The sequence below is a fragment of the Canis lupus genome, chromosome 17, assembly GCF_003254725.2.
Source record: "Canis lupus dingo isolate Sandy chromosome 17, ASM325472v2, whole genome shotgun sequence".
Classification (NCBI taxonomy): Eukaryota; Metazoa; Chordata; class Mammalia; order Carnivora; family Canidae; genus Canis; species Canis lupus.
The window spans coordinates 48,624,630-48,641,679 of record NC_064259.1 but is presented as its reverse complement, the minus strand read 5'-3'; the positions used below and the strand labels follow the sequence as shown (position 1 = coordinate 48,641,679).

Sequence of the window (17,050 nt, the reverse complement as noted above, 5' to 3'; positions counted from 1 at the left end):
GGAGGGAAGGAGTGTAAAGGGGCAAAGGAAATCTTTTAGAGATGAATAGAAATGTTCTGTATTTTGATTGTGGTGGTGATTTGTGGGCATATACAACTGTCAAAACTCATTGAATTTATACTTTGAATGGGTGCAATGTACAGCATGTAAATTATTCCTTTGTAATGTTGGTGAGGAAATTTTTTAAAATCTCAATTTTCAAATAACTTTAGATTTTCTGTTGAGAGCTTAAAAAATTTCTTTAATTCAGTTTAGAATAAGGAAGAACAAACATTTTCTGAGACCATGGCTTCTATTAATGAAATAAGCAGATGTCTCTCTGTGTTGAAACTCTTTAGGTAATAAATACAACAGTGGTTCTAATTCAGTCTTAACACCACAGGGAAATGACTTTAATGTGGTTATCAAAGATAAACTCAACGAACAGCTGTGTTTTCTGGTCTATTTTCCAAGACACTGTAAAGAGAAAACAATCAATATGTGGAATTTGACAAGTGCAGTAAAGCATGAAGCATTAGACAGGTTTTTTGTTTTTGTTTTTACTTTTTTCCTGGACTCCTTTAGGAAGCAATGAATCTGTACCTTCTATGTTTGGGTTGTTAACATTTGGTGTTTCCTGAGAACACATATAGATAAAATACCTTTCCAAAAGAGCTGACATTGATCCCTAGAAAGTCTAGAGGAAATACTAAGCAGATGGTTTGTGAGCACTTAGAAAGGGAACGTGATATCCTTGTGTGCAAGGTTGAGAAGTGCAGGCTGGCTGACAGCATCATTAGGTTGATTTGTAATTGGCTGAAAGACTTATATACTCAAGGAGTGCACTGCTGTCAATCTGGACAGATGCCCTCTGGATGCCAAAGTGCATTGATCATACCAGCTATTTTAATTTTGGCATATTTATTACTTAGCCATTCTTTAGACAGCTATTATAAAAGTTTTATTATATGCAAACACATGTAAACATATATGTAAGCTACAAGCATAACAGCAAAAGAAACACTTATGAATCTTTTATTCAACTTAAGATGTAGAACATTAACAATACTACTAAGATATTTGTATGCTTTTTCCTAATCTCCAGGGAAACCCTGCCACATTGAATTTTTTTTATCATTCCTTTCCTTTTAAAAGTAGTTTTATTATTTTATTTTTTAAAGATTTTATTCATTTATTCATGAGAGACACACAGAGAGAGGCAGAGACATGGGGAGAGGGAGAAGCAGGTTAACAGCAGGAGTCTGATACGGAACTTCATCCCAGGACCCCAGGACCATGACCCAAGCCAAGGGCAGACGTTCAACCACCACGCACCCAGGTGCCCCATAAAAGTAGTTTTATTATTTTAAACAAATGTCTTATTAATTTTGATTGAACTTTATAAAGAGGTATATTTTATATCTTTGGTTATCTGCTTTTTTCTCAATATTGAGAAGATTCATCCACATTGTATGTAGCTGTGGTTCATTCATTTTCACAGTTGTATGACATTCCACTTTGTGAATATACCTTATTTATTCATGCTTCATTTAATGGACATTTAAGTGGTTTCTAATTTTTTGGCTTTTTGAATAATGTCAATATTCACATTCAAAATGTGTTTCTAGGTACATATTTGTAGAAGTTTTTCCAGGGATATTCTCCTAGGAATGGAATTGCTGGATTATAGGATATTGTGAATGTTACTTTACAACAAAATGACAAGTTGTGTATCAATTTACATGCTATCAGTGTATAAGAGTTTCTAATGCTCTGCTATTATCAACACTACAGTGAGACGTCTTAATTTTTTGCTAACTAGTGGGCATAAAATGGTATACCATTATTTCAATTTGTATTTCCCTGCTTACTAATGAGGGTGATAAATTTTCTTATATTAATTTGTCCCTAAATTTCCTCTTCTGTGAAATAACCATTCAGATCTTTTGCTCGTTTCAAAATTGGATTTTTTAAAGAATTTGTTTATTCTGGATACCAGCTCTTTATTGGTCATTTGAATTAGATATATAATTATGATTGGTCTTATCACTTTCCTATGGTGTCTTCTGAGACTCTGGAGGGGAGTATTCATTTGTTTTTTCCTTCCTCCCTTCCTTCCTTCCTTCCTTCCTTCCTTCCTTCCTTCCTTCCTTCCTTCCTTCCTTCCTTCCTTCCCTCCCTCCCTCCCTCCCTCCCTCCCTCCCTCCTTCCACTTCTGGAAGAGTTTGTATAAGATTGGACTGATTTCTTCCTTGGAAGCTTGATAGAACGCAGCTGAAAAGCCACCTAAGATTGGTACATTATGGGAAACATTTAGATTTTTTATTTGAGTCAAATTTGGTATCTTTTAAGGAATGTGTCCATTTTTTCTAAATGTTTGAATTCATAGTTCTGTCTGCAGTTATCCCTTTACCCAACCCTAACATAGTTTCTTGTGTCTTTTTCCTTCAGTAGTTTCACCAGAGGATTCTCCATTTATCAGTTTTTTCAAAGAACCAATGTTTGAATTGTGGATTATTTCTATTGCCCTTTTCAACAAAGGCAGTAAAGAGAATGGGCATTTCAGTATGTGAAATCTGGAATCAAACTGCTTAGACTTGAATCCTTGTTCTATCTCTGAGAAACCTTGGGAAAGTTAATTTGCATGAAGAACTATGCCTTAGTTTCTTCATCTAGATACATGAAGATTAATAAGGTAATATGTGAAAACCACTTACTTTTTAAAAATCTATTTATTTATTTGTTTATTTTAGATAAGGGGGAGAGGCAGGAGGGAGAGAGAAAATCTCAAGCAGGCTCCAGGTCCAGTGCTTGAGCCCAGGCTTGATCTCACAAACCTGAGATCATGATCTGAGCTGATTGATATTGAGTCAGATGCTTAACCTACTGAGCCACCCAGGCGCCCCTGTGGAAACTAGAACAGAAAGAAAGAATTTGGATAGTGTTTAATAAATGTTGCTATTATTATGATCCATAAACAAAAGTTAGAGTGGGTTAAGAGACTGTGGCTTTTATTTCATATATCTTTTCCTTGAGGCTCAAAACTTACTTACAAATGAGTAAAGCCAACAGCATTATTAGCATTATTCCCTCCATCAATGGCTCTTTTATGGGGTTAACTTTGGCTGCTAGAATTGGCAGGCTCGCCTAGACCCTAAATTTATGATCAAGATTCAGCATTAGTGATCTGCTCTAATGAGCAGAGTTGGCATAATATATGTAAGAGGGCATATAAAGGTAAAGAAGGCTCCCAGCTTCCTCTGTGGGAGTTATACCTCCTTATATCTCTATTTCATAGACTAACTCCCTAGTCCTCTTTTAAGAGCAAAAGAGGAACAAAATGGATAAATAATGGAAAAGTAAGGCTACAAAAACTGTGGGAAAAGTTTTATAATATTATGTTACATGAAAACAAAATACCACATACATGAATTATAACTATGTAACCTAAACATAATGTGCAAAACAATGAGAAACAATGTGCAAAACTCAGTATAATTGGGTGGTAAGATTATGAATGGTTTTAAATTAAAAAATTATTTTATGGTCGTATCTTCTTTTTCAATAACAAAATTATTAGAACTTGAAATGTTCTCAGTAAAAAGGTATATATAAAACGGTTCTATTACTATCACTATCAACAAGTAACATTTATTTACTGCTCACACGTGCTAGGCACTGTTCTAAGCGCTTTACATGCAAGGTGTATTTAATTCTCATAAAAACCCCATGACCCTCTTATTACTCCTATTTTGTAAATGAAAAAATTATGGAATAAAAAGTTTAAATAAGCTGTTCAAGGTCACATAGTTCTTCAGTAAAATGTAAAAATCCAACTGGATGGTTGAATAAATAGTGATGAATTTATACAGTAAAATGCCTCACAGCTGTTAAAAGGAGTAGATTAGATCTCTATGTGTGAATATGCTAAGTAGGATAATTAGCTAAATAAAAAAATAAAAATGTAGACATAACAGTGAGTACTTTATAGTTACACTTTTGTGAAAGTACTGATAACAATAATAATGTTACATGTGTGTCCACGTCCATGTATAGTTAAGGAAAATGATTCAGCAGAAAGTGCCCTAGCTGCTGATGGTGGTTATCTCTGGAGGGCAGAATTTTGGGTCATTTTGAACTGTCTATATTATACTTCTGCAATGTTTCAATTTGTACAACTTATAATAAAAAAAAATGTTAAAATGACCAGACAAAAGCTACTACAAAGAGAGCTAGACTGGATCTTTCAGCTAAATTTTAAAATAAAGAAAAACGCACCAGTTAGAACAAGCGGGAACATATGAAAGGAAGTACCATTCATGCAGTTGAAAGAAAATACAGGGGATCCCTGGGTGGCTCAGTGGTTTAGTGCCGCGTTTGGCTCGGGGAGTGGTCCTGGAGTCCCGGGATCGAGTCCTGGGATCAAGTTCCGCATCGGGCTCCCTGCATGGAGCCTGCTTCTCCCTCTGCCTCTCTCTCTCTCTGTGTCTCTCATGAATAAATAAATAATATCTTTAGAAAGAAAAGAAAATATATAATAGGCAATACAGTCTGAATATTTATAGAAAAACTTAACTGATATGAATGTGATTTAAAGTTAATTTGTCATTTTATTTCTCTTGCCTTGGTGGATGTATCTTGCAAGAAGTTGCTGTGGCCAAGTTCAAAAAGAGTGTTGCCTTTGTTCTCCTCTAGGATTTTGATGGAATCTGATCTCACATTTAGATCTTTCATCCATTTTGAGTTCATCTTTGTGTATGGTGTAAGAGAATGGTCCAGTTTCATTCTTCTGCATGTGGATGTCCAATTTTCCCAGCACCATTTATTGAAGAGACTGTTTTTTTTCCAGTGGATAGTCTTTCCTGCTTTGTTGAATATTAGTTGACCATAAAGTTGAGGGTCCACTTCTGGATTCTTGATTCTGTTCCACGGATCTATGTGTCTGTTTTTGTGCCAGTACCACACTGTCTTGATGACCACAGCTTTGTACTCCAACCTGAAATCTGGCATTGTGATGCCCCCAGCTATGGTTTTCTTTTTTAATATTCCCCTGGCTATTCAGGGTCTTTTCTGATTCCACACAAATCTTATTTTTTATTTTTTTTAATTTTTATTTATTTATGATAGTCAGAGAGAGAGAGAGAGAGAGAGAGAGAGGCAGAGACACAGGCAGAGGGAGAAGCAGGCTCCATGCACCGGGAGCCCGACGTGGGATTCGATCCCGGGTCTCCAGGATCGCGCCCTGGGCCAAAGGCAGGCGCCAAACCGCTGCGCCACCCAGGGATCCCCTGATTCCACACAAATCTTAAGATGATTTGTTCCAACTCTCTGAAGAAAGTCCATGGTATTTTGATAGGGATTGCATTAAATGTGTAAATTGCCCTGGGTAGCATGGACATTTTCACAATATTAATTCTTCCAATCCATGAGCATGGAATACTTTTCCAATCTCTTTGTGTCTTCCTCAATTTCTTTCAGAAGTGTTCTGTAGTTTTTAGGGTATAGATCCTTTACCTCTTTGGTTAGGTTTATTCCTAGGTATCTTATGCTTTTGGGTGCAATTGTAAATGGGATTGACTCTTTAATTTCTCTTTCTTCAGTCTCATTGTTAGTATATAGAAATGCCACTGATTTCTGGGCATTGATTTTGTATCCTGCCACACTGCTGAATTGCTGTATGAGTTCTAGGAATCTTGGGGTGGAGTCTTAGAACTCATAATCTTTTCATTTTAGATTTTGTTTAAAAACTTCCTAAAATGTAAGTCTACCTTCTTCATTTCTAAGTTTGTTTTTATTTTATGATTCTGGATCTTGCAGTCTCCCATCATCTTTATAATTATTTCTCACTGCACAGGACTGCACTAAAGGAGGCAGAATTTAGACTGACTGAAGGACATTCTCTCATAGTTACTTTTTAAAAATAATCTGCATCGCCCGGCCTTCGGTCCCGCTGCGCTGCTTGGCTGACTGTCGCCCACCGCCGCCAAAATGTCTGCAGGTGCACCCCTAGGGTCAAGTGCTGCCTTTGGCAGCAACCGAAGACTTCAGCAGACACAAAATCAAGTAGATGAGGTGGTGGACATCATGAGAGTCAATGTGGATAAGGTGTTGGAAAGAGATCAGAAGCTCTCAGAGTTAGATGATTGAGCAGATGCGCTACAGGCAGGAGCATCCCAATTTGAAACAAGTGCTGCCAAGTTGAAGAGAAAATATTGGTGGAAGAATTGCAAGAAGTGGGTGATAGGGATTGTCGTTGTGGTCATCATCATCATCATCATCATCATCATCGTGTGGAATGTTTCCCCGTGAACAACCAGTGTGGCCCCAGCCTGCTGTTCAAGAAATCTCTTCAAGACATTTGACTTAGAACCTGCTATATTCTTGAGCTCGCCTACTGTTCTATCTAAACTGATTATTTTCTGTTTGTTACTGTAAAGTTCAATTTCTAGGAAACGTGCCTTTGTTTTTGTAAGCACTCCAAACTTGAAGTGCAGCTGCCCAGCCCATACCCAGCCCAGTGCCTTCCGAGACTGCTGTGTGGCTGGTGATGAGGATCTCTTAAGTTCCCGAGTGTTGTTAACCTAGAAGTGATGTTGTCTCATTAATTGCCATTAATTCCAGTTAAGGGAATTTGTTCCAAGTTAGCTATCCCTGTCATAGGACATCTTCAGAACCACATTCTTAAATTTAGGTAATCAGATTTCCAGTTTGTGCCTTCCAGAAAGAACACTACTGCCTAACGCAAATCTGTAACAATAACAGATTGTGCCTTATTTTGCTATTTTTCTGATTCCATAGAAGAGAACTCTCTACTGTTTATAAGCACTACTGACTCCTGCACTTTATTTAAAATAAGATGCAGATAAAGAGTTTTTGCTCTTAAAAAAAAATAATCTGCATCAACATTCCCTGTAACTGGCCTAGAAGTAAAGACTCTTTTTATTTAATTGATGATCATGGTTACCAGAGTTAAAATTATAGATAGCCTAAGAAGTGCTTGAATTAATTCATGGTATTCTTGGGCTACAAAGGGAAGCTATGAGTGTCTGACATATGAACCTAACTATCTGAGTTGATGTAAGACAAGGTGACCATTACCTCTCCCAAATAATTTGGTTTTTCCCAAACATTCAGTTATTTTTTCAAGAAATATTTATTGAAAATCTACTATGTGTCATGCTGAATGATATATGTGAGTGATACAAAGATTCATTAGACAGCCTCAGGTAACTTAGAGTCCACTTGGGACCTGGCCATTAAAAAACAAATCTCATCAATATTAGACCACCCATATACAAAAATTTTCAGAAATATTAACAGGATTAGCTGACTTAAAAAATATTTTATTTATTTGGGGGGGGGGGGAGAGAGAGAGAAACAAGCCAGGAGACAGGCAGAGGGAGACGGAGAAGCAGACTCTCCTCTCGCCCAACCTGGGGCTCAATCCCAGGACTCCAGGATCATACCCTGAGCCAAAGGCAGACACGTAACTGATTGAGCCACTCAGGTTCCCCATGATTAGCTGACTTTTACTAAACATTTATTACGTACTAATTAACACACACAATCTCATTTAATCCCCACAACTACTGCACATGGCAGGAATTAAGGCTTAGACCAGAATAAGTACCTTGCCCAAAGTTGCACGGCTAGTAAGTGATAGAAGTGGGGTTTAGACTCAGACAACCTGATTCTGGAGCACTCATCTTTTTGAGAATGAGAGAAGTTGCTTTTACTAATCTCTTCATAAAGACACCAAGATGAGGCAAACATCATGGAATAAAATAATTATGAGGAAAGTACCAGCAAACTGGGAAGATTTCAAGCTATGAGCCATACATTTACTTAACCCACAAAGAGGAATCACAAGCAATATATGGGATGATGTATTATTTATAAGGAAATAGGAAGTTACTGGAAGAATCATTAGCAGTGACACAAGGTAGAAAGCTGCCTTCCTGAATGTAAAAGCTCTTCTATACAGCTCTAGCCACTAACTATTCTAAATAAAGGCATCAGGTGGCCTCAGAGTACTCTGAGCTCTGTGCTACTAGAGATACATTAAGTTCTTAGTGGATATAGTCACTGAAGGGAGAAAAGGACATAGTCCATGCCTGATATACCCATGGTCAAAGAGAAAGAAAAAGAGCTTCTCTCTCAGAGATTTGGTTTGAAAACCTACTTGGGAGGACTCTGGAGGCCCGAGGAACTATGATGGCCTCACTGGGTCATGGCCCAGTCTGTGACCAGGAATATAGGGGTGTTACTAGGGAATGGGGATTCAGGAGATGCTGGGAAGACCAAGAACTGCCTCCACAGCTATCACTGTCATCAATTCATTCAACAAATATCTCCTGTAATCTAGGATATGCTACATACTGAGACACAGAAATGAGTAAGACAAATTCCTAATCCCAAGGCATGTAGAATTTAATGCAGAGAGAAAAGATATCAAGTAGTTTACAGATTAGATGAGAAGACAAAATTGTCACACAATAGAACAATGGTGAACAATTTTCCACGGCATGTAATGAAGTGCTAAATTATTTGGTATAGACCACAGGTGATATCATTGTTCTAAGAAGAGGAAAATCAAAACAGTAATTATGAACATGAATTAGACGTTAAGGGATGGGGAGGATTTGGCTGGAAGAGGATAAGGGAAGGAACACAGAGGAAAGAAGAGGGAATTCAGTGAATTCCGTACGTGAAGATGGAGAGAGAAAGACATTCAGTGAGGAGACTGGCTTGAGAAAAGCAGAGTGTGCCAAGTGGGTGAGAGATCATAAACACACAACTAAGGCTGGTTACCCTCCCTCCTGGACCAGAACAATATCAGTGGCCTCATGATGCTAGAAAGATCCACATGTGTCAGGATTTGAGGGGAAACACACCCTTAGCTTTCAACTCTCTGACCTAATTAGCGGGTTATTCAAATGTGACCAGGAAGAGATAATGGTATCAGAAGAGTGGCTCTTCCCATGTGCACAACCTTGGAGGAGGCCAATACATCCGGAAAGGGCTGCTGAAGGGTGAATAACACTTGAATGCTGGATAAATTAAAACTGGTTAAAAGTTTCTTAAACTCCAAAATTTGGGCATTTCTCCTTGACTTCTGATCAAAATCTTTTCATAAATTTCCATTGCCTTAGAATGAAATCTAAATGTCTTAGAATGGCATACATGGTCTTTCTTGATCTAATCTTTGCCTACCCTTACAGACTTACTCCCTGCTTCTGCCTGACTGACTCTAGTCATAGGGAACTATGGGCACTTCCCTGAAAGTTGATTATCTTGCTTTCTCATGCCTTTTGAGTGTCCTTTTCTTCTTCCTCTAGATGACTAATTTCTACATGTCCCTTAAGACTCAGTTTGGATATTTTCTGTTCTAGGAAATTTATTATTTTATTTTATTTTATTATTATTATTATTTTTTGTTCTAGGAAATTTAGAATTTTTAGTGATTTATGTAGGATTTATTGGCAGGGACCTGGGTACCAGTGGTTGCTGGGTTGGGGTAGGGTTGGGGACACCATAGCTGGGAGGCTGGCAACGTTATGGGGAGGTGGGAAGGATGCAAGAGGCAGGGCATGTGTGAGTTGAGACTCTAATCCCTTGGCACACACTCTATCGTTCCATCACACTTCACTTATAAAACATAAATTCAAAGATAAAATTATTAAGAATCTCAAGAGAACAATCAAAGAGCATTAGATCCCAAGCATAGGGTGTTTCTGAATGCAGGGCCCCATGTGACTATACTGTCATAAGTCCATGAAACCAGCCCTACATATGTCTATTTATTCAGCATTGGTTATAATAGCAAAGTGTAATACACCAAATTGTTCATTAATAAATGATTAAACAAACTATGGTTCAACTACACAGTAAACAAAATCATGTAGCCAAAAATAAGACTGATCTATAGATATTAACACAGCTGTCCAACACACAAAGGTTATAGAATATTATGTATATCATGATACCATTAAAATAGTAAATATATACTTAATATATGTTAGGCCTATATATACACCTAGAAACACCTGTCTGAACTGTTGTGAAATCTGTTGGTTTCATTTGATTGAAGAACAAAAAAAGACCATGGAAAATAGTCTTTCTGACTAGTCATGAGAATTCTTTTTATCACTTCCTTTAATTCTTACCGTCGCTGCTAGGCTCTTCAACAGGGGATCCTGAGTCCATATACTCTAGGACTCCCTTTGTGATCTCAACCACCTGAAGTCTCCTGACCCTGATTAGGTCTGTATCTTTCAGTCCTTCCTCCAATTGTCTCACCACCTTTTTTCCAGGCTGAGAAGTCAGAACAGTAATCTGGAAATAAATCCAAGAATCAATGTGTGAAATGTACAGAGTGAAAAACATAACAGTCTACATCTGGAGGATAGATATAGCAGAAGTCTGTGGCAGTGACTCCTGTCTTTAAGGCAAAAAAGAAGACGTCACGGTAACTTACAACCAAATTTCATTTGACAGATTCTGGTGGGAGAGGTCTGATGGGACAAATCATCACAGGACCCTACCAAACAGGTGAGGCCTACCCCAGAAAGTGACCCTGTGTTTTAGTTTTTTAAGATTGTTTGAAGCACTGGTAGCATCTCTCATGCTCAGAATGCTTTTATTTTACAAGGTGACAAAGGAAATAAAATCTTTAAATTCCACTAAGTGTGTACTAAATATCAAAGAGCCTCTTTGCTTCTTTCTCTCCTTATTCAACCTGTATACAAGTGAGCTGTTTCTTTTGCTCTCTTAACTCTAAAATGTATTCCCCTTTGACCAATATACCTAACCTAAAAGAATATTAAGGTGTTTGTGTATAATCTGAATATTTTATTTCACCTGAATAAATACATTATATGTTTTTATTAACAGTTTTGTCTCAAATTTGAAAATCTGGAAAGCAAATATTAAATTTATGCAATTCTCTTATGTACTTGGACATTTCTTTTTGGTGCTTGTTTTTTTTTTTTTTTTTTTTTTTTTTAGAAAGAGAGAGAGTGTGTGTGTATGTGTGCATGTTCATGTCTTTATGGTGGGGTGGCGGGTACAGAGGGAGAAAGAGAGAATCTTAAGCAGGCTCTACCACCAGTGCGACACCCAACCCAGGGCTCAATTTTATAATCCTGAGATCATGACCCGAGCTGAAATAAAAAATCACATGCTTAACCCACTGAGCCACCCAAGCACCCCTGTCCTTGAACATTTTTGATTAATAAAGAGGGACACAGATAAAAGCACAATTATTTTTTAAAATGCATCTGTTTGATGCCTGAGGTTTCCAGAGACTGAATGTGTTTTAACTCACAGTCACTCATGCACCTAGTGAAGTACCCAGGCATGACCTTTTTTTTTCTAAAGATTTTATTTATTTATTCACGAGAGACACACAAAGAGAGGCAGAGGGAGAAGCAGGCTCCATGCAGGGAGCCCCATGTGGGTCTTGATCCCGCTGAAGGTGGCGCTAAACCGTTGAGCCACCTGTGGTACCCCCCAGGCATGATTACTTGTATTTTTAAAGATTGTCTTAGTCTGTACCAGATAGCAATCTTTAAATTTGCACATTTGCTAAGTCCAAGAAGAGCTACTCAATTTGATTAAGAACAACTGTAAATTCTTAATGTTGCCCAGGAAATATAAATATAGACACTAATCCAGGCAGTTTAACTGCTGTTTAACTGCTTTACAAGTTCCAAAAATCCAGAAGCAGATGGCATATTCAGATTTTATTTTGATTTCAGCTTTTCATTATAATTCATTTCAGCCCATATTTTTAGCATTCCTCTCAATGTCTAGCTCTGTATTAAGAATTGCACAGGCTATAGAAAAAAGGGAACATATATCTTGCCTGCAGGGAGATGGCAATCTAGCCTTGAAAATTACCATCAAAGTGTATGAAATAAAGAACAATATAAGGATGATAAATAATGAAGCATCTAGATGGGCTGAGATGGGCTTAGAGTCCTAAGGCCAGTATCTCTTACCTCCAGGGAAGTATAGCTCAGAGATGTACCTGTGGTCACGTGTCTGCTGTACTGTTTGAACTGCTGGAGCCCATCCTGTACTGCCAGCTGCAGAGAAGTGCCATGTGGTCTGAAACAGCCTTCTCTCTGCAACATGCGGAGTTCTGAGATGCAGGCCTGCAGCCTTGCAAAATTCCCTTTCACTTGCTGCAGAGAAAAATGAACCAAAGATCTTTAGTGACCGAGGTTCCATATTAATTGGCAGCCTAACTTCATTATCAATTACTCCTCAGGGGTCCCTTCCCTTCCCAAAAATCTATTTGATTCACATCTATTATGCTCTTGGCACTGCACTAAAAATTTCCCTATACCAGAGGAAAGAAAATTCGCAGCCAAAGGACTTTGATTATATGGAGTTACCAGAAATAGGAAAGAAGTGTTTGAGCTCATCACTCACCTAAAGGAAAGTCCAGTTGTGATTGCTGAGTTTTACTATGGGGTGGTCTGCAAATTGGAGGCTTAGAAGGGTCACTCTTAAATATTGTCTTTAATTTCGTAGTCAGTCTAGGCACTGGGAACCTCTTTACTTCCCAGAAATGAGGATTTTTATGTGGTGATCATTTCAGAACTAAGGTCTTACCCAGTCTGCTCCTCAGGATCACTTCAGTAAAGAAGAGGTACTTGACTTAGTCTGCAGTCAGCTCAGGGAGCCAATACATAAACCCCTAGTTCTACCTCACCTCCCTTTATAAAAGTTGCTATCAGGAAGTAATCTAATATAACCTGATTCTTAGATCAATGTTACCTCTCCTGAGGATGTATACATTTTGAATAATTATGGAATGAAAATATGTGACACTATTTGAATTCCAAGCATCAATAGCAGATGGGGGTTGGGTGGGGAAGAATTATATTTGGGATGACAAAGAGTAGAACTGAGCAATATTTACAAAATGCACATAAAATTCATGAGCATGAGTGACAATACTGCCAGGGTACAAAGACTGCTTAAGTCAACCCCTGCCTCACTCAACTCTATAGCTGCTTACTTTACTAACATGCTCCTCTCCCTGAGTTTCTGGAAAAAAACACAAAAAATAGAATGTAATTCTTATGCAAAGAGAATTTATAATTTAGATAGGAAGATAAGAAACCTATTCAAAAAAGAAATGAGAAAAAATGAGACCAAAGGCCTTCAAAAATTTCTTTTCACGTACTCCCTAAAAGAATCTGAAGAATGATATATTCATTCATACATTCATTTACTCATTTATTTCAAGTTTTTACTTAAATTCCAGTTAGTTAATGTACAGTGTAATATTAGTTTCAAGATTAGAATTTAGTGATTTATCATTTATATACAATACCCAGTGCTCAGCACAAGTGCCTTCCTTAATTCCCATCACTCTTTCAACCCTCCACCCCACTGACCTACCCTCCAGCAACCCTCAGTTTGTTCCCTATAGTTAAGAGTCAGTTTTTTGGTTTGCTTCTCCCCTCCCCCATGTTCAGATGTTTTGTTTCTTAAATTCCACATGAGTGAAATCATATGGTATTCTTCTTTTTCTGACTTATTTTGCTTAGCATAACTCCCTAGCTCCATCCATATTGTTGCAAGTGGCAAGATTCTGTTCTTTTTTTATGGCTACTAATTCCATTGATATATATACTACATCTTCTTTATTCATTCATCAGTTGATGGACATTTGGGCTCTTTTCATAATTTGGCTATTGATAATGATGCAATAAACATCAGGGTACATGTATCCCTTTGAATCTGTATTTTTGTATCCTTTGGGTAAATACCTAGTAGTGCAATTGCTGGATCTTTGGTTACTTATTATTTTAACTTTTTTATTATTTTAACTTTTTAAAATTATTTTAACTTATTTTTAACTTTTTGAGGAACCTCCATACTGTTTTCCAGAGTGGCTACACAAGTTTGCATTCTGACTAACAGTGCAATAGGGTTTACCTTTCTCCACGTCCTCACCAAAACCTGTCATTTCTTTTTTTATTTTATTTTATTTTTATTTTTTTTAATTTTTAAAAATTTATTTATGATAGGCACACAGTGAGAGAGAGAGAGAGAGGCAGAGACACAGGCAGAGGGAGAAGCAGGCTCCATGCACCGGCAGCCCGACGTGGGACTCGATGCCAGGTCTCCAGGATCGCGCCCTGGGCCAAAGGCAGGCGCTAAACCGCTGCGCCACCCAGGGATCCCCAAAACCAGTCATTTCTTGTGTTAATTTTACCCATTCTGACTGGTGTGAGGTGATATCTCATTGTAATTTTGATTTGTATTTCTCTGATGATGAATGATGTTCATGTGTCTGTTATTATCTGTATGTCTTCTTTGGAAAAATGTCTATTCATATCTTCTGCCCATTTTTAATTTATTTTTTATTTTATTTTATTTTTAAATATTTTTTTAAAGATTTATTTATTTATTCATGAGAGAGAGAGAGAGAGGGAGAGACAGAGAGAGAGGCAGAGGGAGAAGCAGGCTCCATGCCAGGAGCCCGACGCGGGACTCGATCCTAGGACTCCATGATCGTGCCCTGGGCCAAAGGCAGGCGCTAAACCGCTGAGCCACCCAAGGATCCCCCTGCCCATTTTTTAAAAAAAGGATTTTATTTATTTATTCACATACAGAGAGAGGCAGAGATATAAGCAGAGGAGAAGCAGGCTCCCTGTAGGGAGCCTGACACTGGACTCAATCTCAGGACCACACGCCCGGAGCCAAAGGCAGTTGCTCAACTACTGAGCCACCCAGGCATCCCACCTCCTCTAGGATTTTGATGGATTCTTGTCTCACATTTAGGTCTTTCATTCATTTTGAATTTATTATTGTGTATGGTATAAGAAAGTGGTCCGGTTTCATTCTTTTGCATGTTGCTGTCTAGTTTTCCCAAAACTATTTGTTGAAGAGATTTTTTCCATTGGATATTCTTTCCTGCTTTGTTGAAGATTAATTGCCCATATATTTCTGAGTTCATTTCTGGGTTTTCCATTCTGTTCCATTGATCTATGTGTCTGTTTCTGTGCCAGTACCATACTGTCTTAATTACTATAGCTTTCTAATATAACTTGAAGTCCAGAATTGTGATACCTCCAAATTTGCTTTTCAAGATTGCTTTGGCTATTTAGGGTCTTTTGTGGTTCCATACAAATTTTAAGATGGTTTGTTCTAGCTCTGTGAAAAATGCTGGTGGTATTTGGTAAGGGATTGCATTAAATGTGTAGATTGCTTTGGGTAATATAGATATTTTTTAAATTTTTATTATTTTAAAAAATATTTTATTTATTCATGAGAGAGAGAGAGAGACATAGAGGGAGAATTAGGCTCCCTGCAAGGAGCCCAATGTGGGACTCGATCCTGGACCCCATGATCACACCCTGAACCAAAGGCAGACGCTCAATCACTGAGTCACCCAGGCATCCCAATATAATTTTAACAATATTTGTTCTCTTAGGGTGCCTGAGTGGTTCAGTCTGTTAAGCATCTGATTTTGGCTCAGGTCATGATTCTGGAGTTCTGGGATTGGGCCCCACATTGGACTCTGCTCAGCGAAGTCTGCTTCTTCCTCTGCCCTTCACTTCACTTATGCTCTCTCTAATAAGTAAAATCTTAAAAAAATTTTTTTTTGTTCTTCCAATCCATGAGCATGGAATATCATTCCATTTCTTTGTGTCATCTTCAATTACTTTCTTCAGTGTTCTAAAGTTTTCAGAGTACAGATTTTTTACCTCTTTGGTTAGGTTATTCTTAGGTATCTTACAGGTTTTGGTGCAATTGTAAATGGGATCGATTCCTTGATTTCTCTTTTTGTTGTTCCATTATTGGTGTATAGAAATGCAATCTGTATGTTGATTTTGTATCCTGAGACTTTACTGAATTTGTGTATCAGTTCCAGCAGTTTTTTGGTGGAATCTTGGATTTTCTGCAAAGAGTATCCTGTTATCTGCAAATAATGAGAGCTTGACTTCTTTCTTGTCAATTTGGATGCCTTTTCTTTCTGTTATCTGATTGCTGAGGCTAGGACTTCCAGTACCATGTTAAATACCAGCAGTAAGAGTGAACATCCCTGTCTTGTTCCTGACCATAAGGGAACAGATCTGTTTTTCTCCATTGAACATACTAGCTGTAGGTTTTTCATATATGGCCTTTATTATATTGAGGTTTGTTCCCTCTAACCCTTTTTTCTTTTTTAATCATGAATGGATGTTGTACTTTGTCAAATGCCTTTTCTGCATCTACTGAAAGGATCATATGGTTCTTAGCCTTTCCTTTTTCAACATAGTGTGGCACACAGATTGATTTGTGAATATTGAACCACCCCTGCAGGCCAGGAATAAATCTCACTTGATTGTGGTGAATGATTCTTTCAAAGAATAGTTGGATTCTATTTGCTAGTATTTTATCAAAAATTTTTGCATCCATGTTCATCAGATATATTGATCTGCAGTTATATTTTTGAGTCTTTGCCTGGTTTTGGTATCAGAATAATGCTGGCCTCATAGGATGAATTTGGAAGTTTTCCTTCCATTTTTATTTTTTGGAATAGTTTGAGAAGAATAGTTATTAACTCATCTTTAAATGTTTGGTAGAATTCCCCTGGGAAGCCATCTGGCCCTGGACTTTTGTTTGTTTGGAGATTTTTGGTTACTGTTTCCATTTATTTGCTGATTATTGATCTGTTCAAGTTTTCTATTTCTTCCTGTTTCAGTTTTGGTAGTTGATATGTGTCTGGGAATTTATCCATTTCTGCCAGGTTATCCGATTTTCTGGCATACAATTTTTCATAATATTCTCTTATAATTGTTTATATTTCTTTGGTATTGGTTATTTTTCCTCTCTCATTTATGATTTTATTTGGGTCCTTTTTCTTTTAATTTTTAAAAAATTTTTATTTATTTATGATAGTCACACACACACACAGAGAGGCAGAGACATAGGCAGAGGGAGAAGCAGGCTCCATGCACTGGGAGCCCGACGTGGGATTCGATCCGAGGTCTCCAGGATTGTGCCCTGGGCCAAAGGCAGGAGTCAAACCGCTGCACCACCCAGGGATCCCTCCTTTTTCTTT

At 37.7% G+C, this 17,050-nt stretch overlaps 1 protein-coding gene and 1 pseudogene across 9 annotated transcripts in view; one reads left to right on the top strand and one right to left on the bottom strand.

The window, feature by feature from the left end:
• LOC112664258 (meiosis 1 associated protein) overlaps window positions 1-17,050 on the bottom strand; it is a 77,962-nt gene that overhangs the window by 39,383 nt on the left and 21,529 nt on the right. For all 9 annotated transcript variants that reach the window (XR_007402878.1, XR_007402880.1, XR_007402879.1 and 6 more), the window contains exons 3-4: window positions 11,982-12,167; window positions 10,146-10,314 (exon numbers count right to left, since the gene is read on the bottom strand). Coding sequence is in view for 5 of the 9 variants with exons in the window: in XM_025453695.2 (XP_025309480.1) it covers window positions 10,146-10,314; window positions 11,982-12,167 (355 nt within the window). In the remaining 4 variants the exon portion in view is untranslated. The remainder of the gene's footprint in view (window positions 1-10,145; window positions 10,315-11,981; window positions 12,168-17,050) is intronic.
• On the top strand, window positions 5,895-6,887 carry LOC112664263 (vesicle-associated membrane protein 3-like; annotated as a pseudogene).